The sequence below is a fragment of the Myotis nattereri genome (genome assembly GCF_964212035.1).
Source record: "Myotis nattereri genome assembly, chromosome: 17".
NCBI lineage: Eukaryota > Metazoa > Chordata > Mammalia > Chiroptera > Vespertilionidae > Myotis > Myotis nattereri.
Genome location: NC_138092.1, coordinates 35,054,353 through 35,080,585, shown reverse-complemented (window position 1 = coordinate 35,080,585; position 26,233 = coordinate 35,054,353). Strand labels below are relative to the sequence as shown.

Below are 26,233 nucleotides of genomic sequence, written 5' to 3'. Positions count from 1 at the left end.
AAGCTACCAATATGCCCACCAACAGCAGAATGGGTACAGTGTGGTTATTAGCAGTGGGATACTGTAATATATAGTTATGAGAATAATATACAGCTACACCCAACAATGTAGATGAATCTCACAAATGGTGGTAAGCGAAATAATGCATACAGAAAAGAACATACTCTATGATTTCAGTTTTATAAAGTACAAACCCAGCAGCAAAACTAACCTATGCTGTTGTAAGGCTGGTTAATAATTACTCTTCGAGGAATTGCCTAGAAGGGATGAGGGAAAAGGCTTCTGGTGATTTTGTTTCTTGATCTGGATGATGGTTGCGTGGTGAGTTCAGTTTGTGAGTCTCTACGCTTCTGATATGTGCATTTTTCTGGATGTATATTTTACTGGAGTAAAAAAAAAATTACAGTACTTGCACTTGCTCGCCCCGTGTGGCTCAGTGGATTAGTGTCAACCCATGAACCAGGAGGTCCCAGTTGGATTCCTTGTCATAGCACATGCCCAGTTTGTGGGCTTGATCCCCAGTAGGGGGCGTGCAGAAGGCAACTAATCAATGATTTTCTCTCGTCATTGATGTTTCTTTCTCTCTCTCCCCTCTCCCTCTCTCTCTCTCTCAAATCAATAAAAATATATTTAAAAGGAATTGTCTTTAAAAAAAAAAGTACCTGCACTCAATCATCAGGCTATGACAGAAGAGTGAGGACATATTATTAGAGAACACACAAGAACTTGTGTCGAGACTTATAGTGCTCATATCCAAATGGCTGCCTTTCTTGGCCATTTGGGTGATATGTTTTATTTTAGCAAGGTATTTTTATTTTTATTACAGTAAAATGGGTACTGTCACTGAAATCTGTAAAAAAGGTAGTTTGACTCTGGTCCTTGCTTAAAGGATGAGTCAAGGAATATAGGGGCCTTTGAAGGCAGGAAATTGTTCACTGGTCACTTTGAAGGGATCCAAGACTGCAGAACAATAGAACCATTGGCTACATTAGCTGGAGAGAAGAGGGAGTACAGAGGGGACAAAAATGCCCATTTAAAACATGGACCTTAATGGCTTTCCATTCACTTCCCTTCCCTTCAGATCCAGGGCTCTCACTGGTCAGGATCTTCCAGGATTCCAGTTTTTGCTCCACCTTCCATCCCTCATTTTCATTACCCATGTTCTACACCCCCAGTATATTCACATGGAATTCTGTAAAAATCCTTTCTCCTTTGGGTGTCCTCCTTGTTTACTTTCTCGACTGGGACCAAGGCCACCTCTCTTGAGCGGGGGCGGGGGGTGGGGGGTCTTAGTCTTTTGTGACAAACCACACTCAGCAGGTTTCATTGAGACCAGTTTATTCAAGAGCCTTACTGTCTTTGGGGAGGCAGACAAGCTTCCAGATTCCCTTGCCCTGCGATAAACCAGTTACAGATAAGATGTGTATGGTATGAGGCATGTTTCCTATGCAATGGCAGGGAAGGAATGGGGTGCATTAGTAATTTTGTCAAGTTGGCAGCAGCTCCCTTGGAGAAAACTGTGCCACTTGTGCTGATTGAAAAGAGTACCTATTGAAAGGGAAAATCAGTCACAGGTTAGAGCTGATCAGTTCCTCAAATGCAGCCATAGAAAATGTTCTCCAGGGCACTGTGTCCACATCACTGACAAGGAAAGTTTCCCCGTGGTTTGAGCAGCACTCAGCTTCTCCTGCCTTAGTGAGGTGAGCAGCTCATTTAATTTCAGCTCCCGAAGCCTTCTGCAAACCACTCAGCTCTTCTCCATTCCTCAGCTGTGTTTGCGTTGCTGTTCTCGGACAGCAGCGTTTCACTTGGTATAAAATGTGAGGAACCGTCTGATCATGCAGATTGTTTACTAGGAAGGAAACTGGCACTGGCAGCTTCTCAGGCTCTGCTGAGAGAAAAGAAATGTCTTCACATCAGAACAATTCAACTCAAAATGTAACATACTCACTGGTTGAAATTTAGAGAGAGAGAAAAAAAAATTTAATTGTCAGGCCGTGGTGAATAGTGTCACAATTACTTAGATTATGAGAAATATATCTTTTCAACAGTTTAAAGGCCACAACTCGTATTTTTTTCTAGTATGGGCAGCTCAGACAGGATCCAGAAGCCCCAGCCTATAACTCATAGTTTTGTCAAATACTTAGCAAAGGAAACAGGAAGTATTTGACTATAGTGTGGAGTGTTCCCTATTAGTAATATGATTCAATTAGCTCCGCTCGTTCCTGTCAGATTAATAGATATATTAGAGGTATTTAGAATTAGAAGGGTCCAGAGAGAATCCCATGGTCCCATTAAAATTTCGTTAAATTAAAAAACGACTCTAGGGTCAGTGAGATTAAGTAACTTGCCTGAAGTATTACATCAGCCACAGAGCTAGGACTGTGGTTCAGTTTTGCACTCGCCTCCCCAATTCACTAAGGACTCTATTTACTGTGCCACTCTGATGACCCACTTCATGTAGAAGTTTTTCCGTGTCATTCTGACTTCTTGCCTGAGAGGTACATGTCTCTAGGATGAGGACCATTTGGGAGATAATAAGGAAAGAAATAAGATGAATCTATTTTCCCCCATGCCCTTTTTTTCTCCACAAATCAAGACTGTCCAGGCGCTTTCAGCTCCACTCTGGGGCTGGGACTAAACACCAAGGACCTGTAAGGAGCCTGCTTCAATCTGTAATTGCTCTGGGAGAGCTGGTTGTACACTGAGCCATTGCTGGTATAAGGGTCCCTTGGGGGTCTTAGGGAACATCGGTAGATGGGGGCTGTTCTGACTTAAGCTCAGGGATTCAATTCTTTGTGGGACACTCCCCAGTGCCACCCCAAGTCTGTGCAATGATTCCCAAATACCCAAGAGAATAAAAATGTCTCCCCTACCCCTTAAAGTCCTTCTGATGTTGGAAGACCTAAGACATAGGCAAACCTCTCAGAGACTTTCAGCTCGGGTTTAAACTTAAGTCTAGCAGAATTTGAACATTAGGAGACTGTAGAGTTTATTTAGACAAATTGCCTTTTGCATGGCATTTTTATCCTCAGAAGACATCCATAGTGAGTTCAAGAGAAGATTCTGCTATTTTCTGCTCTGTAGATGACCAGAGTTTTGCCAGGCAGGGTTATAGCTAATAGCAGTAGAGGTAAAGGGAGTTGCAGCCAACAGTGTGTGCCACACTCAACCTTGCAAATCATGGCACAGTTAAGTAACTTGACAATTCCGAGTTTCTGAGCCCATTCCTATGACTAGTGCAGCTATCAGAGGTAGATGGCCCATCTCTGGAAATCCTGGGGATATTTTTGAAAGGTGAGATTTTAGACACACAAGCTCTTTTATTTGCATATACACATTCTCAATGTCTATTTCCCATTCCCTAATTTATTCAACAAGTATCCCTTCAACATTTGTTGGAGACTCTTGAAACAAGCTGATAAATGAGCTTTTATTAAGCTCCTACTCTGTGCCAAGCAAGCATTTACACACATATTGTCTCCGTTGCATTCAAAATACCATTGTGTGTTAGGTTCTCTTTCATACAGATCCTAAAATTTTGGTTCAGAGAAGTTAGGTGAATTGTTCAAAATAAACAAAGACACAGAACTGTGACTTGACCCTGGGTCTGCTGATTTGGGCTTCTGGGTAGTTTTCTACTATATTTGCCTATTCTAGTAGTGTACCCTCAATCAGTGAAATTGTGTGTGATTATTTTACCTGAAAAAAAATCCATCAAACTCAAAATCTTTGGTCAACATGCTAACTTAACTATACTCAACACATAAATAATGGTGATTTGATATAATGGATAGTACATGCAATACAATTTATAGTCTATCCAAAAATGTATTACACATCTTTTTTATAATAGATTTAACCTTCATTATTTGCTCAAGATTAATTGAAAAATTTTTTGTGTCCTGGGCTCATATCAATTCAAAAGAGAAGTTATCTGGATAGTAGCTAGACGTCAGCCTGGGAGTATGGTGGGTTATAACCCCAAGAACCCAAATGTCAGCAACAGTATACAATCACAATAATATTAATGACTAGAACATCAAATTGGAAAACACACACACCAGTCATGCTGCAGAAACAATTAAGTTCCTTAAGAGTCATGCAGTCCTAAATCTGGGAACCATCACAGCTAAGAGGTTAAGCTGTCAAGTCTGAGAAAGCCGGTTCAAAAATATCTCTGCTTGTCATGTACCAGCTACAAGCAACTAAGAAGTGAGTTAAACCTGAACTAAACCTCAGTTTCCTTCTCTGAAAAATGGTGTGCATGGGGGTGGAGCACAGTAGAGTATGATACCTCCCTGATAGGATTGTTGGGAGGTATAAATGCCTCTTAGCACAGGGTGGGCACATAGAAAATGTAAGTGGCAGCTATTTTTATTCTTAAATATGATGTGGGGTGATAAGCAAAATAATAGCTTTACACATTTTCATTCAATACATTAAATTTCTATCAGGCAAGCTGAAGAGCCTCCTAGATTAAACATCTGATGAGAGCTTAGACAGGTTGACCTTACAATTCATTTTAATCCTGAGGGTCTTCATTTTATAAGCCTTTTTAGGAGTTGAATGGAAATTTTAAGCAAGATCCTAGTGTCATGTTAATGTTAATGGGCTATTAATGAATAGATAAATAAGATATAAATGAGAAAGAAAACCACATATTAAACACTTGTGCGAAAATTCACAGTAAAGGCATTTAAAACATATGAACCTATAAGAACAAGAGAAGGGGAGAGATGATTGGAAAGAAAAAATTTTGGAAGCTGGAAAGCAAATACTACTAAGCAGTAACATGCTTAGTAGATTAGGGACAGTTGAAAGCTGCATGTATGTGGAAGGAAGAAGCCAACAAGAAAGAATGAAAGAAAAGTAAGCAAATTTTTTTATTTTTAAAATTTTTTTATTGATTTCAGAGAGGAAGGAAGAGAGAGAGATAGAAAGATCAGTGATGAGAGAGGATCATTGATTGGCCACCTCCTGCTGCCTCCTGCACACCTCCTACTGGGGCTTGAGCCTGCAATCTGGGCATGTGCCCTTGACTGGATTCGAACCCAGGACCCTTCAGTCTGCAGGCCGACACTCTATCCACTGAGCAAAACCCACTAGAGCAAGCAAGCAAATTTTGATGTGGAACCTTGGAAAGCCTTAGAAAAGGAAACACCTGGAATTGCTGATGGGAAGGGTGCTGAGCAAGGCTAAAAGCAGGAGGCTTGGTTGAGAGTTTGCTGAAGGAGCACTGGGACCCCAGGTCTCGGCCTCACCACTCAGCCCAATGGCTACCTGAGCCCCACCACTTTCCCAGCTTTTCCACAATCACCTCTGGCCTTCTCATAAGAATTTTTCTGAATTTGCCACAGCTTTTTTTTAGTCCACTTTACTCCAAAGCATGGATACAGAAGCGTCTCTTCATTCTCCAATACTTACTAACACAATACGAGGTAATGATGTTCAACAAACTTTATAATGAAAAAAAGGAAAACCTAAAACAAGATACCGTATATCACTATTTTTAGATTCCGTCGTCATGTCCCTTTGAACATGGTAGACAATCTCCTACTGGTTCTCTCTCTCATCTGCCCCTCACCTCTTGCCCCTGGAACAAGGGTCTGCTCTTCTCCGTGCTTGGAAATACCCTTTATCTTGTGTTCCCAGATCTACAATCAAAGTAAGGGATAAACTGTTGACAGTGTAATAGATGATATAATAGTTGACAATATAATTGGCTGATCTTGCCCAATCAGAAGATAGAATTTGTCATTGTTGGAGTAACAAACATTATCCATTATCCATGTGAAACATCTAATGTTTCAGGACTCCTATTCAGTGCTCTGAAAGACCAACAAGTAGCTACTTCTCTCTGTCCATGACTAAAGACAACTCACAAAAATGAACCACCAAGAATAAATGGGAGACTACTTACCCTCAAAAATGTATTCTAAATTCTACCCAAAAAGCAGATGCTTCTAAAAACTGTCTAGAACCATTAAAAAACAACAACAACAAAAATTAACCCAGATATATCAAGATTGAGACACAATCTCTGAGCAACAAGAGATTGTTGAGGTCTATCTCTAAAATATCATTTGATTTCCTATTACATTTCCTTTCTGATGTCCCCACACAATATTTGTCGTTCCCTTATTGGTGCTCTCATTCTTGTATATTTATACAAATAACAATACAATTTATAGCTCTTTTGCAGCTTGCTAATATTATTTGTTATTAAGACTACCTATCCTGGTAATCTGTGAGCTATTTGAGGGCAAAAAGTATTTTATTCATCTTTATATTCCTGGCACATAGTAGGTACTTGATAATGCTGCTGCTGAATTGAATTAGCTGTGGTAAAAGAGCAAAATACTTCGCAGTCAGCATTTGTTTTCTAGGATCCATTCCAATATACTTCCAACTCAAAAATGTGATTTATGAGACAGGCAGAAAGTGAATGAAACTGAATATTTTGCAAAACAACTTGTCTTTAAAGGTGGAAGGAAAAGTCAGCCACCTTCCCAAGGTGGCTATTCTGTCCCACAGTTTGAAGCAATGAAACAATGAGTGCTGTGTTCAGAGAGGACTCTCAGACATAAATGAAAAATCCAACTCTTGTAATGCAGCCATAAGCTAGGAGGGAAATGACAAAGGATATCATTATTGTCCTGATATTTTTAGAAGTACTTCGGTGACAGGTCAGATTTTTGAGAATCGGAAAATGATAAAAATAATCTTGTTATTCCACAAAGGAGGATATATATATATCAGGCTGATTTTGAACACTGCTTGAGAATGTTGAGAAAATATTTTAAGTGTTAGTGAAATGATAGGTTTTGGGGGCAGACCCAGGCTTGCTTTATAAAAGATTTATCTTGGTGCTGGGGTTGGTGGAGGTGGGGGTGAGGGATTTTAGTGGTGTTGGCATCATAAAAAAATTAGCAGTGGATGTAGGTTTTATTTCCTAAATTTTCAGGAAATGGCTCCACATGGTAGAATATCATGCGATGTGTAGAAAACTGAAAGTTGCTTTTGAAGTTATTAGAGGTGCCTGTGGAGTCCTCCTGGCCCCCACCATATGACCATGCTATCCAGATCTTCAGGGGCCTTCATTTTTCCTTACTTTCAGATTGCAGGATTCTGTAGGATTCCTTCTGCAGCTTCCATTTGTAGCTATTGCTGAGCAGCCCATAGCCATGTATCTAAAGGGGTGTTGGAGTCCACATTTCAGGTAGAATGGACCCTCCATTTATTTGGGATATTTGTTTCTTTAGATATTTAGCCATATGCCTCTCTAATTGTTTAGGATTAGCCATAAGTTAAGTAGGACAGAAAAAATATCACAAATAGTTTATTGCATATTCATTCAAGAAATTTAGACTATGTTTAAATGTCCTAGTCACTAAAAGAGAGAGCCTATGTATTCACTTAAAACATTTGGTTCCTATTTCATTTAGAATACACTATTCTAATAAAAAATGATTCTACAAGATTTATATGTAAGCTGCTCTTTTCCTCATATTTATTTTGCTACAGTTTTATTATTTCTTATGTTTCTTAAGTCTGAATTTGAGCCTTGAGTTTTTCCCCTTTATGTCTTTTTTGAATATTTTTGAAAACATCAATTAAAAATATAAGTCCATATATCAAGGAGACTTTGTGCACTTATTTCTTTGTAGTAGAGAGGTGACCACTATCAATAATCTGAGTTTATTTTACTAAATGGTAGAATTTTGATAAATTGGGTCTTACTGGGGCCAAGGAGACCTGACTATAAAACTGACATAGTATTAAAATGTAAAATTCAGAAATACATAGGAGCCAAAAGAAAAATATTCTATATTACTACAGTAAAGCATAGTTGACAATAGGACCTTTAACTGGCCTATGTCATCCATCCATAGTGTGTCCCAGGACAGCTCTAGCATCCTGCCTCATCGGGGTGAAGTGAGGAGTTTTGAGTTGTTTGCTTCCAAGTGCCACTACATCAGTATACCTGCTACAGGGCACACATGTTCCTCCATCTGTCAAGACTTAGGCACTGAAGGCCTCCTGCAGAATGCAAACATGTTTCTGGGAGGGACAATACATCAGTACATAGCATCTGGTATCATTAGTTATCAAGTTAACTGGCCTGTCTCCTAAGTGTGGCTCAGAGAGAACAGGAAGGAGAAGGAGATCTGGAGGCATCTTTGTTCTGGTCCAAATGGAGGGCGTACTGCACCTCCTGTCTCTGGGCAGCCAGTGTTGGGGGAGGGGAAAGGAGAACACTAAGAAAAGGAAGGAGGAAGGATCAGGGTGCAGGAGTTGGGGGGGGGGGAGGCGGGAACCACAGTGACTTCACAAAGTTGCTATGAAGCTGCAGTTTTCAATTTGGCAGAGCCACATGGAATAAGTAATATTTCAGAGGAAATTTGTATAAGCTGTCTCCAGTTTCTCATGTAGTTTCCACAGGTCAAGGACTCTGCTGTCATATTAACGTAAAACATGCCCTCTTTAGAAACTCTGCTACCCTGTGGCACAGCAGGAGTTTGACACAGGTAACTTGAATGTCCCAGCTCTATGAAGACAGGTATTGGGAGCTTCTCTCTAGCAGCCAAGAGCAGCATCCCATCCAGAATCTTCCTGGCGTTCCCCACTCCAGACAGCCACTTGCCCTGGAAATATTCTCCCCACTATAGCATAAGCAAGAAATGCAGGAGTATCTCCTATGTCTTGGGACTTGTAAAAGATGTCAAGAATGAGGGTGGGTCAAACATAAGGAAAAGGGCTATAGTTGGGGTTCCAAAGGATCACTGTCAGAGTCCTTTGGAGGCTGTACACTGCATTGGTGCCAGTCACTTAGGGTGGATCTTTCCAGGTTCCTGATGAGCCCTTAAAGCCTTAGTTAAATGTGCTGACAGATCACTGGTGTTCATGAGCCCAAGTAGAGAAGAAGGCTGTAGGTTGCCAGCCTCTTCCAAGGGATTCCCAGAGGAGCGAACCTGTAACAGCAGGACAAGGCATTTATATAAACATCTCACTGGGGGATTGGCTTTGGGGTAGAGGATTTTCTGACTTTTCTTTTTCTTCCCAACAAGAAGCATAATTGGTGGGAAAGTAAAAACTTAGAGTGAGGAGGCCATACATCCAATCGCATTCTAGCAATTTAAAGCTCTTGTCATTTAGGACAATTAATTTAGCCTCATTGAATCTCATCTTTGAAATGCAGATGATTAAAATAATTGCTTCATAGAGCTGTTGCGAAGATAAAATAAGGTCGGGAGTGAAAATTTGACATTTATCAAAATAATGTTTGTGAGATTCCCAGGGGCAAGGACTGGCTTCTGATCAGATAGATAGTCAGCCTTTCTGAAGGAAAAAATTCAGATTCCTCCTGAGTGGACTAAGCTTTGGGAGCACTTTCCTGAGATTTTAGATATGAAAGAAATCTTAGAAACCATCTTGTCCAACCATCATACTTTAGTTTGTATTTAAAATTGATTCTTTGTTAAAGAAATACCTCATATAGTTTTAAAATAAAATATAATAAAAAGCAACAATTTCATACCTCCAGTGCACCTCAGATACCACGCTCTATAAGATAATGTCTTGACAAATTTAATTTTAGACAGTGTCTTGTATTTGTTGCTCTGATATATGAATATTTAGTTTATTATACCCACCATCTATACTTGTCCTCCCAATATAGTCTTATCTCTATTTTTAGTTTCTTCAAGGCATAACTTTGTAACTTCAAAAATTAACCAATTTTATTTTTAAATTTATCATGAGGCTATAATCCTTGACTTTGCACTTTGAAAGATGAGGCCATTGGCACCCCTCCCTTCCGTTCACCCCTCTTCACTGCTTCCCACTTCCTAGTTTCTATCATTTGAATTTTTATGTCTATGTTGCTAAAGTTGGTGACATTTACATTCTGTTTTATAATTAAGTGTCTCATGCCTTGTTTATAGATTGTTTTTAAAAGCTTAAAATCAGTAAACTGTTTACCTAAGTGGTTAAGTAAATGTGGTTTACTGTAGAGCCAAGTGGAAGACAGTGATTCCACTGCCTCATGTGCAGCATTTTTTTTTTCCTGGAGTTTCTAATTGAACTTTTTTTCTTTATCACAATTTTTCCCTTGTCATTTGCTTATTTCAAAATTTTTAAATTATATTAGCTATTCCTCGAGTCCTCTTTTCCCCCCAGGAAGCTTCCATTCTCCTCTGGTTGATTTCTATATTTGTGTTCATATTTGTTATTCTTAGACTTGTCTTTGCTTTTCTGGGTTGAATCTTGTGCTTTCTGGATCTTGAGACTTATATGTTTCTTTTAGTTTTTCATTTTTGTTTTTATTTTTAAAATTTTACTTTATGGGTTAAAGCAGATCCTCCAGTAATTTCCTAAAAACAGGACTGCCTCAGACAAATAATTTTTGTGGGGCCTCTTTCTTACATAAATAACTTTATGTATTAAAATATTACAAAATTCATGGACTCATATGGAGTATAGTGTTTTTATTGGACCTAATTTAGAATATTGGTTATGGATGAGATACTTGCATATTTAATATTCAATCATTGTATGTGAAGACTTGCTCCATGTTCTTTATTGTCAAATGCATTATTTCTGACTATTTCCCACCATGAGAAAAAAGTAGCAATACTATTATTACTCACAATGCCAAGCTCTTAAGAACTTATTGCATTGAAATAATATAGATCTGTATTTCTGCAATTCTGAAATACTGTTTATTGAATGCTGGTTCTATTTTTACTTAAGATGCTGCATCATCCATCATGCCACTCATGAATATTGGCTTCCAATTACTCTCTCAGAGGTTGTAGCTACATATCATTGATGATGACCACACATGCAAGTCTTATCCAGAATATGCAGCAAAGTGTGAACAATAGTTTGTTTCCTGCTTATGATAAATTTACCCCTTGGATTTTTATAATATAAACATAGGACAGCATGTCTTCCAACTCTGTCTCTCTTAAATTCTTTATGTGCTAATCACTGTATTCCTAGAAAGGAATGATTTTTATTTTAATTTTAACTGCACTCTACCTTCCATCCACTACCACCAGTGGAGAAGACTGTAGGAGGAATGAGAAGAGCAGCCTTATTGGCACAAGGGATGTCTGTCCTTCATAAGGCATGGCTTTGGCCTCACATTAAAGGAGACAGGAAAGGACATCATTTGGGGTCACACAAAAGGAAGGATGCCTCCTTCCACCCTGGGCTGCTCTTGGAGGCAGCACCAAACACAAAGCTGGGCAGGAATTGACAGACACATGAGCCCACACATACAGCTCAAACCAAGGGTACACAATGTTGAACCTAGAACTTGTCCTGTGTCCGATATTTGAGAGTCACTTAAAATAATCATGTCAGTGCCATTCTGGCAGCCCAGTCTCACATGATTCGGTGAAAGAAAGATGACACCAGTCAGCAGGAGCAATTTACTTGACAAGATGCCCTTCTGGAACCAGGGTTAGTTCAGGATCTCGGGAAACCCCATGACATGAGTCCAGAACTCCTTGGGGTATCTGGACAAACTCAGGTTCAGGCTAGATTATAGGAGAGCACTGGTAAGGGGATAAAGGGGACTGGAGCCCATATGAATCCTAGGGTGTCTCACCAGGAGGGTTCTGCTGGCCCCGGCTGGTCCTAGCTACCAGAGGAGGAAGGCCTTCATATATTTCTGGAGACTTCTAGAGACCAGCTCTCATGAAAAACCAGAACTGAGCTTGTTTTATCCAGCACTGCTAAGTCCCAGGCCCAGGAAGGGACTTAGAACTTGAAGAAAAGTACCCTCAAGAGGGTAGGAGTCTCAAGATAGTGTTGCTTACAAGTGTGAAATGTAATATTTTTCAGTTTATGCATTTCTAAAAATGGCTTTTCCCATCCACATCCTTGATTGTTCGGTTGAGTATGAAATTCAAGGTTGACAACCATTTTAATTCAGAACTTTGAAGGCTATTGCTCCACTGTCATCTCAGATCCAGTGTAGCTGATGAAGAGATGTCTGAAACTGGTCAGAGTTCTTGTTTTTTATAGTTAACTTTTAAACTTCTCTCTTTCCTGCTGAAGCTTCTTAGTATCTTCTCTTTATTTCTGATGTATTGAATTTTTATAATGCTGAGTCTAGATGTATATGCATATAAATAACTTAGGCAACTCACTGTTTTGGAGACTTAATTAGCATTTTAATTTGTATCTTCATGTCTTTTGAATCTTGGAAAATCTTTTGTGATATTCCTTTAATTTCTTTCTCTTTGTTTCCTTTCTGTCACTCTTTTGATTAGATGTAGGACCTCTTGGATTGATCCTCCATATATCTTACCTTTTATTTTTTCATATCTCTTTATTCTACTACCTAGTGGTTTTATTAGATTTTATAATCTGTTTGAATTTCAGAGTCAGATTTTAGTTTTACAATAGTCCTTACTGTTTTCCTAACCGGTTTGGCTCAGTGATAGAGCGTTGGCCTGCGGACTGAAAGGTCCCAGGTTCGATTCCTGTCAAGGGCATGTACCTTGGTTGTGGGCACATCCCCAGTAGGGAGTGTGCAGGAGGTAGCTGGTCGATGTTGCTCTCTCATCGATGTTTCTAACTCTCTATCCCTCTCCCTTCCTCTCTTTAAAAAATCAATAAAAATATATATATACTAGAGGCCCAGTGCACAAAAATTTGTGCACTCGGGGGGGCGGGGGAGGTCCCTCATCCCAGCCTGTGCCCTCTCGCAGTCTGGGACCCCTCAGGGGATGACCACCTGCTGGCTTAGGCCCGCTCCCCGGGCATTGGGCCTAAGATGGCAATCAGACATCCCTCTGGCAGCCCGGCAGCCCTCGGGGGATGTCCACTTGCCAGCGGGGAGCAAGCCTAAGCTGCAGTCAGACATCCTTAGCGCTGCGAGGAGGCGGGAGAGGCTCCCACCACCACCACCACCACTGTACTGGCAGCCATCAGCCTGGCTTGTGGCTGAGCAGAGCTCCTCCCATGTTAGAGCACCCTGATCACCAGAGGGCAGCTCCTGCATTGAGCATCTTCCCCCTGGTGGTCAGTGTGTGTCATAGTGACCAGTCATTCCCAGTCATTCTGCTATTAGGGTCAGTTTGCATATTACCCTTTTACTATATAGGATAGAGGCCTGGTGCACGGGCGGGGGCCGGCTGGTTTTCCCTGAAGGGTGTCCTGGATCAGGGTAGGGGTCCCGCTTGGGTGCCTGGCTAGCCTGGGGGGATGATGGCTGTTTGTAGCTGGTCACACCCCCTTCAGGGTGGGGGTCCCCACTGGTGTGCCTGGCCAGTTTGGGTGAGGGGCTGAGGGCCATTTTCAGACTGGCAGGAAACTGAAGCTCCCAGCCTCTCCTTTTTTTCTGTTTTTTTGGGGTCTTTTTTTGTGTTGTTGTTTTTATTTATTCTGGGATTTATTTACCTTCTATAGCTGTCACTGGAGCTGAGAGCCGGCTCCAGCTCTGAGGCCTGGCTCCAGCTCTGAGGCTGTGGCTGGCTGAAAGCAGGTATCTGTGTTTGTTTAGCTTCTATAATTGAAACATGGTTGCTATCACTGCCACTCTAAGCTCTGAGGCCAAAGCTGGCTGAAAGCAGGTATCTGGAGCTTCTTTAGCCTCTATAATTGCAACATTGTTTCTTAGAGTGCAGCTCAGAGGCCGGCAGCGGCAGGCAGGGAACATTGGCTTCCTCCATCACTGGAGCAAGCAAGCCTCCTGTTCGCTTCAGCTGCCTGGCTGCCAGCCGCCATCTTGGTTGGCAGTTAATTTGCATAGCGCCCTGATTAGCCAATGGGAAGGCTAGCGAAGTTACGGTTAATTACCATGTTTGTCTATTATTAGATAGGATATATAAAAATAGTTCTTACTGTTAGCTATTGGTAATTTTATTAATGCAATAACTTTCTTTCTGGGAATATTAGACAATCTTTTAAAGTATTCAAGCATTTTATTTTCATTGTATTTTACAACAGTATCAAAGTTTGAAAAGAAAGAAAAAAAAACAAAACTGTAAAACTTATCCTTTACTTCATATAGTTTGAGAATCATTGTAACCAGACATGAACCAGACTACAGGCTCATCTTGAGCTGTGTGTGTGTGTGTGTGTGTGTGTGTGTGTGTGTGTGTGTGTCGGGAGAAGGAGATGCTTGCAGGCTGGCAGTTTCCACTGCCATTCTCTTCAGAGATTTCCTCTCTATAAAGGAAAAAGTGCCCAACAAATTATTGGATTTCCCCCCCCCCCACCATAATCCCATCACTATTTTATTTATTTATTTATTTACTTACTTACTTACTTATTTATATTTTTTGTTAATCCTCACCCAAACATATTTTTCCATTGATTTTTTTTTTTTTAGAGAGTGGAGAGGAGGGGGAGAGACAGAGAGAAAAACATGGATGTAAGAGAGACACATCGATAGGTTGCCTCCCACATGCACCCCGACTAGGGCTAGGGATTGAGTCTGCAGCCAAGGTACGGGTCCTTGACTGGAATCGGACCCAGAACCCCTCACTCTGTGGGCCAATGCTCTATCCACTGAGTCAAATTGGATATGGCAAATTATTGGATTTTTAAAAATAATACACTATAGTAACAGCAAAAGCTTGAGAGAGGAACACAAGTCACCAAAAGTCTCCTGGTTGCCAAATCCAGTGGATCTCTTTCAATCTTTGCACCATAGCACTTACGTGCAGTATTTTACTTTTCTGACTACTCTCTCCTTCAAGAGCTCTCCTACCCCCAATGCCTTCAGTTTCATGATACCATTCTTTCTTGGTTCTCATTCTCACTTTTGAATGACTCCTTCTCAGTCTACCCCATTATCTCTGGCTACCCCTTAATGCTTGGCTTTCCTTAGCTCCCTCCCTGGTCTTCTCATCCTGCTCCTCATAGGTCATTCTGAACCATGGCTTCCACCTTTTTCTGAGGATTCCAGTTCTCCAACCCTGCTCAGACTTCTCTCCAGAGGTCACACTCCTGTTTACAACTGTTGCTTAGATATTTCTACCTGATTATGCCCCAGGTTCTTTAATCTCAGTATTTCCCATATAAATCTTGTCATCTCATTCCAAACTGCTCTTCTGCTGTGTTCACTATCTGCCCCATTGCCTAAGACAAGATGATGAGATTGGTTTGGACTTCCCCTCTCCCTCACAGCCTGCCTTTTCTTGCATTTAACATTTCTTGAGGCAATAGCTTCCATATCCAGCCCCTGTCATAGTTCAGATAATAAAAGCTTATAGAGCATGTACTCTGTTCTACAAGTTATATTAAGGACTTTACATAAAACTCACTTAATCCTCACAGCAATAACTGTGAAGTGAGTCCTATTATTATCCCCATTTCACAGAAGAAGAAACTAAGGCACAGAAGTTTTATATTGCCTACCCAGTCACACAGCTGGTAAATAACAGATCTGGGATTGGAAATCTGGGAAGACAGGGTCTCACCCATGCTGTCTGACAGCTTTCCAAACCCCGTGGACTGATCCCAGCTGAATAGGTCTAAAGATTTCTGACTGGTTCTCTGCTCTTGTCTTGTCCAGCATTGTACTTGGCACACAGAAGGGACCTAAAAGTATTTATCATCATCATCATCATTTTACATGTTTTCCATGTAGTCCAACCAGCATGGGTGTGTTTTCTAAAATGCAAATCTTCCCTTTTCATCTTCTTGCTTAAAACCTCAGTGGGTCCCAATCAGCCCAGGATCATGTTTCAGGTTCAGAGTACTTCAGGAGCTGGCCCTTATTGGCCTTTCTAGCTTTGCCTTCAAGCACTTTCCTCTTTGCATATCTTCACACATGACAGGAAACCACCTGCATTCTTGGAACACCAGGAGCTTCTTCATAGCTCTGACCATTCCTGTTCTACCTTTCAGTCTTATCTCAGATATTTCCCCCTCCATGGAGCTCTTCCCAAACCCTTCCTCATGTCCCCATCAGATACACTTCTTTCTCTGTTCTCACAGAGCACTCACTACAAATGCTGTTGTTGTTGACATGTCTTCCTTGGTGGGCAGTAAACACCTGAAGGCAGCAGGGGTTTTACAGAGGCTGGGACATAGGAAATGTTCAGTAAGTATTTCGGGGACTAGTAAGAATTGTTTTAGTACTTTATGGCCAGTTGAGTTCAGTGGTTAGAATAAGAATTGGAGTCTAACTCAAGGCATAGGTGTATCAGCTGAGGGACACACCCCTGGGGACAGTCACAGAAACAGAAGTCATTTGTGTCAGGTTGAATTTGGCAGTGTGATCTTGGCTGCCTGACAGTCCTTAGAATAATATAATTAAATAGTATGACCTGCCCTTGGCTTTGAGAATCCTACCAAATAGTAGGGAAATAAGAAACAAGACTTCCAGCAAAGACAGCATGCTAATCAGCTCCTTGTGTCTTGTCTCGTGTTGCAAGAAAAAAAGAATCATGCAAATGTTGTATAATTGTTTGTCTTCATTATGTGAGCTTGTTCCTCACTTCATTATGCACAGAATTTACAAGTTGCTTTCTGCCTTGTTCCCATTTCAGATAGATGATTTAAAATCTCAGGAAAGGTACATGTTAATTAGCAGGACTCCATAGAGCAAATATTAATGTAGAAATGGGTGTGAAGCATAAGCATCAATTTATATCATCCATTATAAAATGAGAAACTGTGCACAGGTTTTCAAGGCCCAGTGATTTGGGGAGGTTGGAATCTATTTTGAGGAAATACATAAGCACAGTTGTGAGGAGATTGTCTCAATTGCTCCTGGAAATGGCAGCGAAGAATGGATGGAATGTGATGTTGAGCATGGTGTACACAAAAGAGGTGTGAGGATTAAAATTAAAGAGGAAAAACCAAAAGCAAACAGCAAATGGCCATGAGTAATGCCCGGACAAGTTTTCAGGGACGTTCACTCAGCCCAGACATTTTAGTTAGTGTTCTCTTGAGTGACCTCAGCATAAACAGTATGATTGGTTTTCTTCCATATCACACCTTGTGGTTATGCTGATGGAAGAGACAACCCAGGAATATGCTGTAAATAGGGGACCTGTTCCTTCACAACCATGTGACGCTGCCCACTCCTCCTCAGAGCTCCTGGGGGACCTGAGTGGAATGAGGAGAGAGAGAGAACAGAGGAACTCTTTGGGGAATCTCAGCACCTTTCCACATATCAGCTGGGAGACAATAGCCAAGTTACTTACCCATTCTGAGCCTCTGCTTCTTCAACTATGGAATGTGGATAATAATATCTACTTCCTAGCAGGGTTCTAGTGAGGATTAGAAATAAGGGCAGTAGGGTTTCTAGAAGGAGCATAAACAAAGCAAGCCACTATTATACTTTTCTTGACCAAAAGGGAGAAAGCTTCAGTGTCCCAAGGTTCCCAGAGGAGAAGTCTCAGTGGGTAGTTCCTGAGAACCTGTGCAGCCCCTTTCAGCAAACCCCAGAAGATTTCTGATAAAACCCCAACAGATACAAACATAGTTTGGCATTTTTATAGTTCATCAAAACCCCAAAGTCCCAATTTCCAGCCATTGTGCATGTTTAATCTTAGCTTTATTCTTGATTCTTAGTGAACTACAGAGTTGACCCAAGAGGTGACATGGTTTCAGGGGTTCTGACATTGCTTTGGGGGTGTGATTGAGACTTGGAAAGACACAGGATATGCTGAACACCTTTCAGACTAGTCTCACACCCTAGCCCTGAACTGGGGAGTCTACCTGTGCAAATTGGAATGGAGGTGCCAGTGGTACTGCACTCCATGATCAGGAGCAGTCCCCATAATTAGACACAGAAATGGAAACAGAATGAATACAACAGATCTTTTGGAGAAATCCAAATCACCCAGCTCCAAGGGGTTTGGTGAAAAGCCCACTCTTTCTCCATCTCCCCAGCAAAAAGCCCTATGAAAAGTTCAAGCACCCTGGAAGATGGCTTTTAACAAAGCACTGAAGCAGCCAAATATATATAATTATGGGTTTTCTAAATTTAGATCAGTGGAAAGAAATCCTGTTTATAAGTACTTGAAAGGTCCAAACATTAAGGTAAGAGAAAGCTGAAGAACTGCAGAAGAGACTATATTTTAGAATGTCTTGTGAAATAGGATGAACATGAAATTATCAAGGAAATGAAGTCCAGAAGAGGCCTGCCAGCCAGGGGCTGGGCTTCGGGGAAGGCAGGTAGGCAGTGTACCTGTGCTCTCTGGCCTCCTCTCTCAGGTTGGAGGGTGGGCCTTCCAGGGATTGATTCAGGGAGACAGACAAGATGAATAAAAGTCAAATTTTTAAATGTATGGTGAATGATTATTTTCTATTGCCTGTCTTAAGACCAGAGGCTAAGAATGAAGCAATAGTAAGGTTGTCTAGGAGCATTTGGGGTGTGGAGAAAAATGAACTCTCTGCCAGCTTAAAGGCAGTGGTTATCCAGGTCACACTTGGAGAATCTGATAGATCCATAGCAGCCTGTGGGGCAACAGAGGCTTCCACGGGAAGTGGGGCCTATTGATCTTAGAATAGAAAAGTATTTTAATATTAATTAGAAATGTTAATTAAAGATGCAAAATTCCCTTTTGAGTGACCTATTTTCAGTTAAATCAATAAAGATTTCGATTGAGAATAGAAGTTTCAACACAGAAATAATCCTTAAGTGAGCAGACATTTACTATGTAGAGAAACATCCAGCAAAAGATACTTCCCAAGTCAAAATGATGCTATTCATAAGTAAAAATATAGGGAGACAGGAAGGAACCTAAAATGCATATTGTATTACTAAGTGAAAGAAGCCAGTCTGAAAAAGCTGTAATTTGTATAATTCCAACTCTAAGTCATTCTGGAATACAGGGACAGTGAAAAGATCAGTGGTGCCCAAGGGTTGGAATGGAAGGAAAACAAAATGAATAGGTGGAGCACAGGGGATTTTTAGGCCTGGGATTCTGTGTGACACTATCAGGGTCAATACATGACATTATGCTTTGTCAAAATTCACAGAGTGTATAACACAGAGCAAACCCTAATGTAAACTATGGACTTTAGTTAATAATAATGCATCAACACTGGCACATCAATTATAACAAATGTTCCACACCAGTGTAAGATATTAATAGTAATATTAATAATAGGGAAAAACTAGGAGGAGGATAGGTGAGGGAGAGAAAGATTATATGGGAGCTGCTTCTACTTTCTGCTCAATTTTTTGGTAAACCTAAGACTGCTCTTATGAAATGAAGTTCATTAATTAAATTTTTAAAAAATCAGCTGGATAGCTGAAAAACCTCTGATATTAGAAGAAAAAAATTAGTGATTACACTTATTTTATTTCATTAATAAACATGTATTAAGCCTAATAAATACTGGGCACAATGGTAGGCTCTGAAGAGCTGAGATTAGATAGAATCACTACCTTCAAACAAAGCAACAAGCATATCACTAGCCCAACAACAGTGACTAATGTTAATTGAATGCTTCTTATATTCTAGGCCCTGAATTCACTATCTCATTTAACCCCCACAAACCTAAGAGGAACAAATAAGGAAGCTGATATTTTACAATGTTTTGACAAATAAGGCAACAATTTTGGGAAATTTAAATAACTTGTCCAAGGTCACCTAGCTCGTAAGTAATGAAGTCAAAACAGAACTAAGGTAGTTAGACAACTGACATATTTGGAAATCTAGTGTGTCTCCACAGGGAAAGGGAGCCAGGTAACGCTATTTGCAAGGCTGCACTGAAAATTTTTATTCTTAGTGAAGTCTTGAGTAAAGATATTAGATCAAATTCCATCATAAACAGGAATCACATATGGTGTTCTGCTTTAAAAAGCTGAATAACTATTTTACAGAAGAAGTCTACCAAATTATTTAATTGCATTTCTTCATTCAAATAAAATCCCTTCATTGCCATTATTGTTGTTGCTGATAAGATAAAAATACATTTAAGTTATATACAGTAATATGTATGTAACTTTATATAAATAGGAATATTAAACTTTGCTGCATCTTGAGGCTGTTAGGTCTTTTCCATTATCCTGGGAACATTCTTGCTCAGGTCACTTCTAAAATTTAAGCAAAAGGGAACAGTGAATGTGGCAAATCAGGTGGATCCTTTCTTTCCCACAGGTTGGTTTCATATAACCATTCTTTCAAAAGTTCATTGACTCACAGTTATGAAACCACCTTCAGTTGATATAGTCTTTCTCTTAGGTCAGCAGATACATAGTCAATCTCCAACAACCAACAAATACTTATCACGTGTAAGCAGAGTAATAGAAGTTACAGCCTACAAAGAAGTGGGAAGTAAGCTCACAACAAATTGGGAGACAAACAAGTACACTCATGAAAATTAACTGTAGGTTTTATAATGATAGCTAACATCACATTTCCCACATATGAATGACAGAAGCCTCAGAGATTAACAGAGCTTGCAGCAAGGTTCACAAAAGGTCTGAACCCACAACCAGTAGCAACATCTTTGAAATCCACAGCTCCTGAAAGTTAGCAGTCCATCGTCTCTGTTCACCCCTGCAACCCTTATTGCCTACTGCCTCTTGATTAACTCTTCTTTATGAAAAACCCAGTGTCACCCATTGCAATCATTTCTGTCTAGAACATTTCTGCCTTTTCACACCCAAAAGAGGTCCTCCTTTGCAAGATGGGCCCACACTTGCCCAGTAATTTAGCCACTGGGCTAAATTACTGTGGAGACCAACTCCTTCCCCTGACTAGGAAGTGTGTGAACAAACCTGACCATTTCTTGGGTAGCGAGGGAGGGCTCAGCAGTTCCTTGCTGTAAGGTGACTCTTCCCAGGGTAATGCTCAGAAGCCCTGGAAATAGAAGTCTCCCCATACCTTGAAATTGTCTCGTCAAGAGTAAAAAGTGTCATTTTAAAAGTTTCTCCCCAAAGTGCTAGAAAATGACTCAATAGCTCTTTGATATGGATGGCAAAGAAAAGAAGTGTAGCTGGACTCCTCATTAGATGCCTTGGCTTATTATATTTCCCAACTAGTCCCACAGTAAACATGTTCTGTGGTCAAATAAGTCTGGAAAATTCTGAAAATTTGGGGACTTACACTGCAGGAAAATTATTTTAAAACACTAGAAAAGTCTGCAGTAAAAAAAATGTTTAACCTTTGTTTAATACCGCCCCCACACACCCTTTTTACCCCTTTGTAACACAAGTAACATTTCTAAGAGAGTTTGTTGGTAATCGTCCTTTAGAGTTAAGAAATGTTCATGAATATAAATACCTGTTCAGGATGCTTGGATGATGGATTTCCTTCTCATGACCAACTATTGTAAGAGAATCAGTTTCTGCAAATTGCCCTTCATGACAGAAAGTTCACACACATCCTCTCATTGCCCTCCATTCATTATCGGGAACCTAAAACAGAAAATTTGATGTATTACAATGTAAACAGAAAGGTCAGTCTTGTCTATCAAGACAGAAGCTTGTTAGAGAAACGGAACGATGCCCCTTTTCTAATGCTCTGAGTCATCTCCTCAGGGTAGATTACTTCCTAACTTCTGGAAAAATAAAGGGACAGGTAACAAAGCCATTTACAGAGGAAAGCATATAAAGTACTCAATGATAATTTCTGGATGCTGAGAGATTTATTGACTGGTGGGGAACTGAAAGGAAGCCCTGCCCCAAAAACCCCTGAATAGGAGTGTGGTTGCCCAAAGGTAGTGTCCTGGGCTTTTTGAGCATTCCACAGGAGACCCTGCCATTGTCTTGTACAGCTCCTATCACAACTGGCATTTGATACTCATTCTATAGAGGTCCATTGGTGAATGTTACCAGTGATTTTGGCTCTCAGTTCTTTTTTTTTTTTAATATTTTGTTGATTTTTTACAGAGAGGAAGGGAGAGGGATAGAGAGTTAGAAACATCGATGAGAGAGAAATATTGATCAGCTACCTCTTGCATACCCCCAACTGGGGATGTGCCCATAACCAAGGTACATGCCCTTGGCTGAAATCGAACCCGGGACCCTTTAGCCCGCAGGGCGATGCTCTATCCACTGAGCCAAACTGGTCAGGGCTGGCTCTCAGTTCTTGAGTTTGGCACAGAAAGAATTCAGAGCCAAGAACTCTAGCACAAGAGGAAGTTTATTTAGCATGCAAAGCAAAAGCACACTCACAAATATTTCAGTTAGCAATTTGAAGATTGTCTTTGCTATCAACTTTGCTAGTTGAAGCACACATTGGGGTACTCCTCTAAGGGCAAGGAGATGCAGACAGCAGTGATAAGTTCAGCAGTTACCTACTATTTCTGATATTTCTTTATTCATTGGATTGCTGTGCCATGTCTTTTTTAATTTGAGCCATACACTATATTATGTTTTATTTAAATTGGTTCTCCAAAGACTCCTTTTAAAAAGTTATTCCTACATGTAAGATAAAATCCGTCAGTGGTGATTTTTATGGTATTTAGCTTACTGTACATGTAAGTCCTCTACATCATGTTATTTCTCCAGTCACACATCTGTAAAATTACTTTGAGAAGCACATAACTCGATACTTTATCAAAAGTACATTCTGGCCCAGCCGGGAGTGGCTCAGCAGTTGAGTGTCCTGCCAGGAACCAAGAGGTCACCAGTTTGATTCCTGGTCAGTGCATATGCCTGGGTTGCGAGCTTGATCCCCAGTAAGGGGCGTACAATCAATGATTCTTTCTCATCACTGATATTTCTGTCTCTCTCTTCCTCTCCCTTCCTCTCCCTTTCTCTCTGAAATCAAATATATATATATCATGTTCCACAGTGCAATGACTTCTCTGGAAACTGCCAGAATTTCTCTTTTTACCTTCCTTTTATTTCTAACAGCAGTTGTAGATTGGCATAGAGCCAAAATGGGAGTTGAAATGTGCATTGCATCATTTCTCATGTTAGCTACAAAGGAAGCAGCAGAGGTACCAGAAATGAAAACGAGGAAATTTCTGATAAACAACTCTGATGGTTATCTAGAAGGTGAATTGAATCATAGATATCAGAGTTTGACACTGCATTTTGAATTGCACAATTAGAGATAACTGCCTCCCACCTAGATAATAGTATCAATTTAATTCAAACTGTGAGTGTGGTTTTATACTCATTCTATTCTGTGGTAGTGCCAGAGAGCATTTATTTATCAGGCTCCCATGGAGCACATTTGAATTTGGAAAAAGAGATGATTAATTAAAAAAACAACAGCCTGGGTGCCCTTGATATGGATACTATCATAGTATGTGGAAGTAAAATGAATGAATTTACCTTTTAACAGGCTCAGTATGCATCAGTGCAAACATGCCCTGTTATCAAGCAGTTTAAACCTTTTCCAATATAGAAGAGGAAGTTAATCAATGCTTTTCTCGTTGGATTTGCAACTAGATAAAGATTGTTTAACTCAGGCACCTCTCACTGGTCCGTTCTCTAATTGGTAATTTAAAAAGTCCACAATTACTGAGAGAAGAGACAACGGAGGAGCAGTAAGCTTCTGGAAGAACTTAAAATCTTTGCTGCACCCCAGACTGTCCCTGGTTTGTGCCCCTTCATCATGGGAGTAGCTCTTGCCATCATTTAAAAAGCTTGACCTGCATTTTAGGAGACTTCTGGTATTATTGGTTTTGTCTCTGCAGACTCATAATTCCATTACCTGTTACTGGGAAGAAAAAGCAAATAGAGGCTTAAAACTGAGTGCCTCTACACTTGCATCTTCTTGTTCTTCATTCTTATCCAGGCAGGAAGGCCATGGGACGCTTTGTCTCTTAGCAAAGGAATATTTTCAGATATCGAGGTATTGCACAAGACAGCTGGTCAGAGAAGTTAGGAGGGCAAGGGAAGAGGAGGATCAGGAGCCACCCCCTGTAAGTGGTTGCTGCTTTCCCTGCAGGACTGTGCATTGATAGACTTCTCTTTCCTCCAACTCTCCCATTCGCTGTCTCTTTCTCTGATTCTTAAATTGGCCTTTCCTAGTAAAAGGTCAATATGTTTTCACGCTTGAGAAATTTCATTCAAGAATTTTTGTCAATGGACAAGTCATAAGAAGTTCTTCCATTTTAGGGCTGGTTGACGTCACCAAGGAGGCGATAAATATCTGTTGATATAATTGGATGTGAGATTCAGTGTTGAGAGAGCAAAAATTCTGCCCCTGGTTTCCTGGCAGGGCCCAATGATTTATGCAGGAGCAGAGGCAGCACGCAATCGAGCTGTCAAGAGAGCGTCAGCTTATTAGGCAAATGCTGCGTGATTTCTAAAGAGGATCGACGCTATAAAATCCCACTCCAGGCTCTGGTGTGGAGAAACTCAGAGCCCAAGTCCGTTGAGAGACTGAAGAGAAAGAGAAGAGGGAAGAAAAAAACCACAGTGGAAACAGAAAGGAGAAAGAAAGAAAACCCCTGAAAAAGCCTGGAGACATTACTCTGCAGCAGCGCCCCAGAAGGTAGGGAGCCTAGACGGAAACGCGGCTCCAACTTTGCACTGCCTGGGAGCTCCCTGCGGAGCCCTGGCCCTGTCCTTCCAGTGTTGTGTGAGTGTGTGTGTGTGTGTGTGTGTGTGTGTGTGTGTGTGTGTGTGTTTGCTGACTGTGCCTCAAGATCCCGATAGTAGCTGGGATGTGGCAAAAGCAAACTTAGACGGCTACTCCTCGTTACCCGAACTTCCAGTTATTCCTTTCTGGCTGTGTAGATGAGCACCCCATTGATCCCGATCCTTGAAAGAAGGGCGCTGGAGCAGGGATGGATGAGGAGGAGGACGTGATGCAGCTTTTCATTTGGAGGAAAAGGCTGAAACATCCGAAAGGGAGTTGGAGTTAAGAGCGGTTGAGGTCTTAAATTTGTAGATCCTCTCCAGAGCTCCGGAAATCAGGTTTAGAGATCGTTAGGAAGGGGATTCGGGGACTGTCCCTTTGGGGGTTTCGGAAGGAGAGGGGTCATTCCAGCCTGGAGAGGGGGCTGAGCTTTGGTGCCTAGCCCTGCAGGCGCCCGCTTTTTTTTCCTGCTCCCCCTTTCACTCCAGCTCTGTAAGTCCTACCTTGGGAGCTTCAGCACCACGGACAGCGCCCGCCCGAGCCCCCAGCCAAGTCTGTGTCCTGTGGGAAGAGGACATCCTCCCCCGCCCCCTCCCCCCCCCCCCCCCCCCGCCACACACGCACGCACACACACACACACACACACACACACACACACACACACACACACACCCCGCACGTCCCCAGTTTAGCTAAACTGTGATCAACTCTTTCTCTCTTTCCTTCTCCTAGTGCTTCTAACATGAGACTGCCGCTGCTCGTGTCCGCGGGCGTCCTGCTCATGGCTCTCCTGCCCTGCCCGCCATGCAGGGCCCTCCTCATCCGGGGGCCTGTCCCAGGCGCCCGACAGGCCGCACAACTTCCCCAACCCCTAGATTTCTTCCAGCCGCCGCGGCGGCAGGTCCTTCCAGTTCAGCCGGTCCCGCTCACCACGGGAGAAGAATACTTCTTCCGCCAAGGTAACCTCAACGAGAGCCCTGCTGCTCCCCTCTGGTCAGCCTCCTCGCCCCTCGCCCGCCGCAGCAGCAGCCACCTTTCTCCTCACAAGGTAGCCGCCAACTTTTTCCGCTCATTGAGGCAGCTGCGATTGCTTCCCCAGCGCCCTCTCAATAGCCCTGCGAGTCCTGCTGAGCGTGGTGCCGAGAGCGCCCTCAGTGGTCGCCAGGAGTCCCTGGAAAGGGAGAGGCGATCCAGGGAAACTACCACCTCGCTGGATCTCACCTTCCACATCCTCAGAGAAGTCTTGAAAATGGCCAACGCGGAGAAGTTAGCACAGCAAGCTGAAAGCAACAGGAAACTGATGGAGATTGTTGGGAAATGAAACGGTGCGTTTGGCCAAAGCGATTCTGCATTTAGCGCAAAAATAAAAAATATAAAGTATTCTGTACCATAGCGTGGCTCTGATACCATTTGTTTATTTTTATATAGCTTGAAATGTAGAGGATGTATAACAAGAGCACCTGTTCTCTTTAATTAGAATGCACAAAGTGTATTCATGTGCAGTAATAGCAACAAAATAGTATTTGTATTGTCTACTTTTAGTTTCCATTTCCAGGTGTCTTTAATGGTGATTAAAAGAGTATAGACCCAGGAGGAAACGTTTTGAAGAAGCAGACAGAAATAACCCAACTGATTTTGCTGTGGTCTGAACCAAAGAGAATGTCATTCTCTTTGGTGGGTGAGAGAAATCATGTAAGCTCTTTGAATCAACTTTTCCTTGTAATTGTTTCAGTAATAAAACATCCTTACAATCCTTG

The 26,233-nt window shown here is 41.4% G+C and overlaps 1 protein-coding gene across 1 annotated transcript; it reads left to right on the top strand.

Annotated features, from left to right (window-relative positions):
• Positions 1 to 24,064: 24,064 nt before the first annotated feature.
• LOC308533572 (corticoliberin-like) lies at positions 24,065 to 26,233 on the top strand. Its single transcript, XM_081111605.1, has 2 exons — positions 24,065 to 24,389; positions 25,209 to 26,233. The coding sequence occupies exon 2, from the start codon at positions 25,219 to 25,221 to the stop codon at positions 25,795 to 25,797; it is 579 nt and encodes a 192-aa protein (XP_080967731.1). The 5' UTR covers positions 24,065 to 24,389; positions 25,209 to 25,218; the 3' UTR covers positions 25,798 to 26,233.

Excerpts from the sequence above, each read along its gene's own strand:
- LOC308533572 (XM_081111605.1), top strand. The coding sequence starts at position 25,219 with ATGAGACTGCCGCTGCTCGTGTCCGCGGGCGTCCTGCTCATGGCTCTC.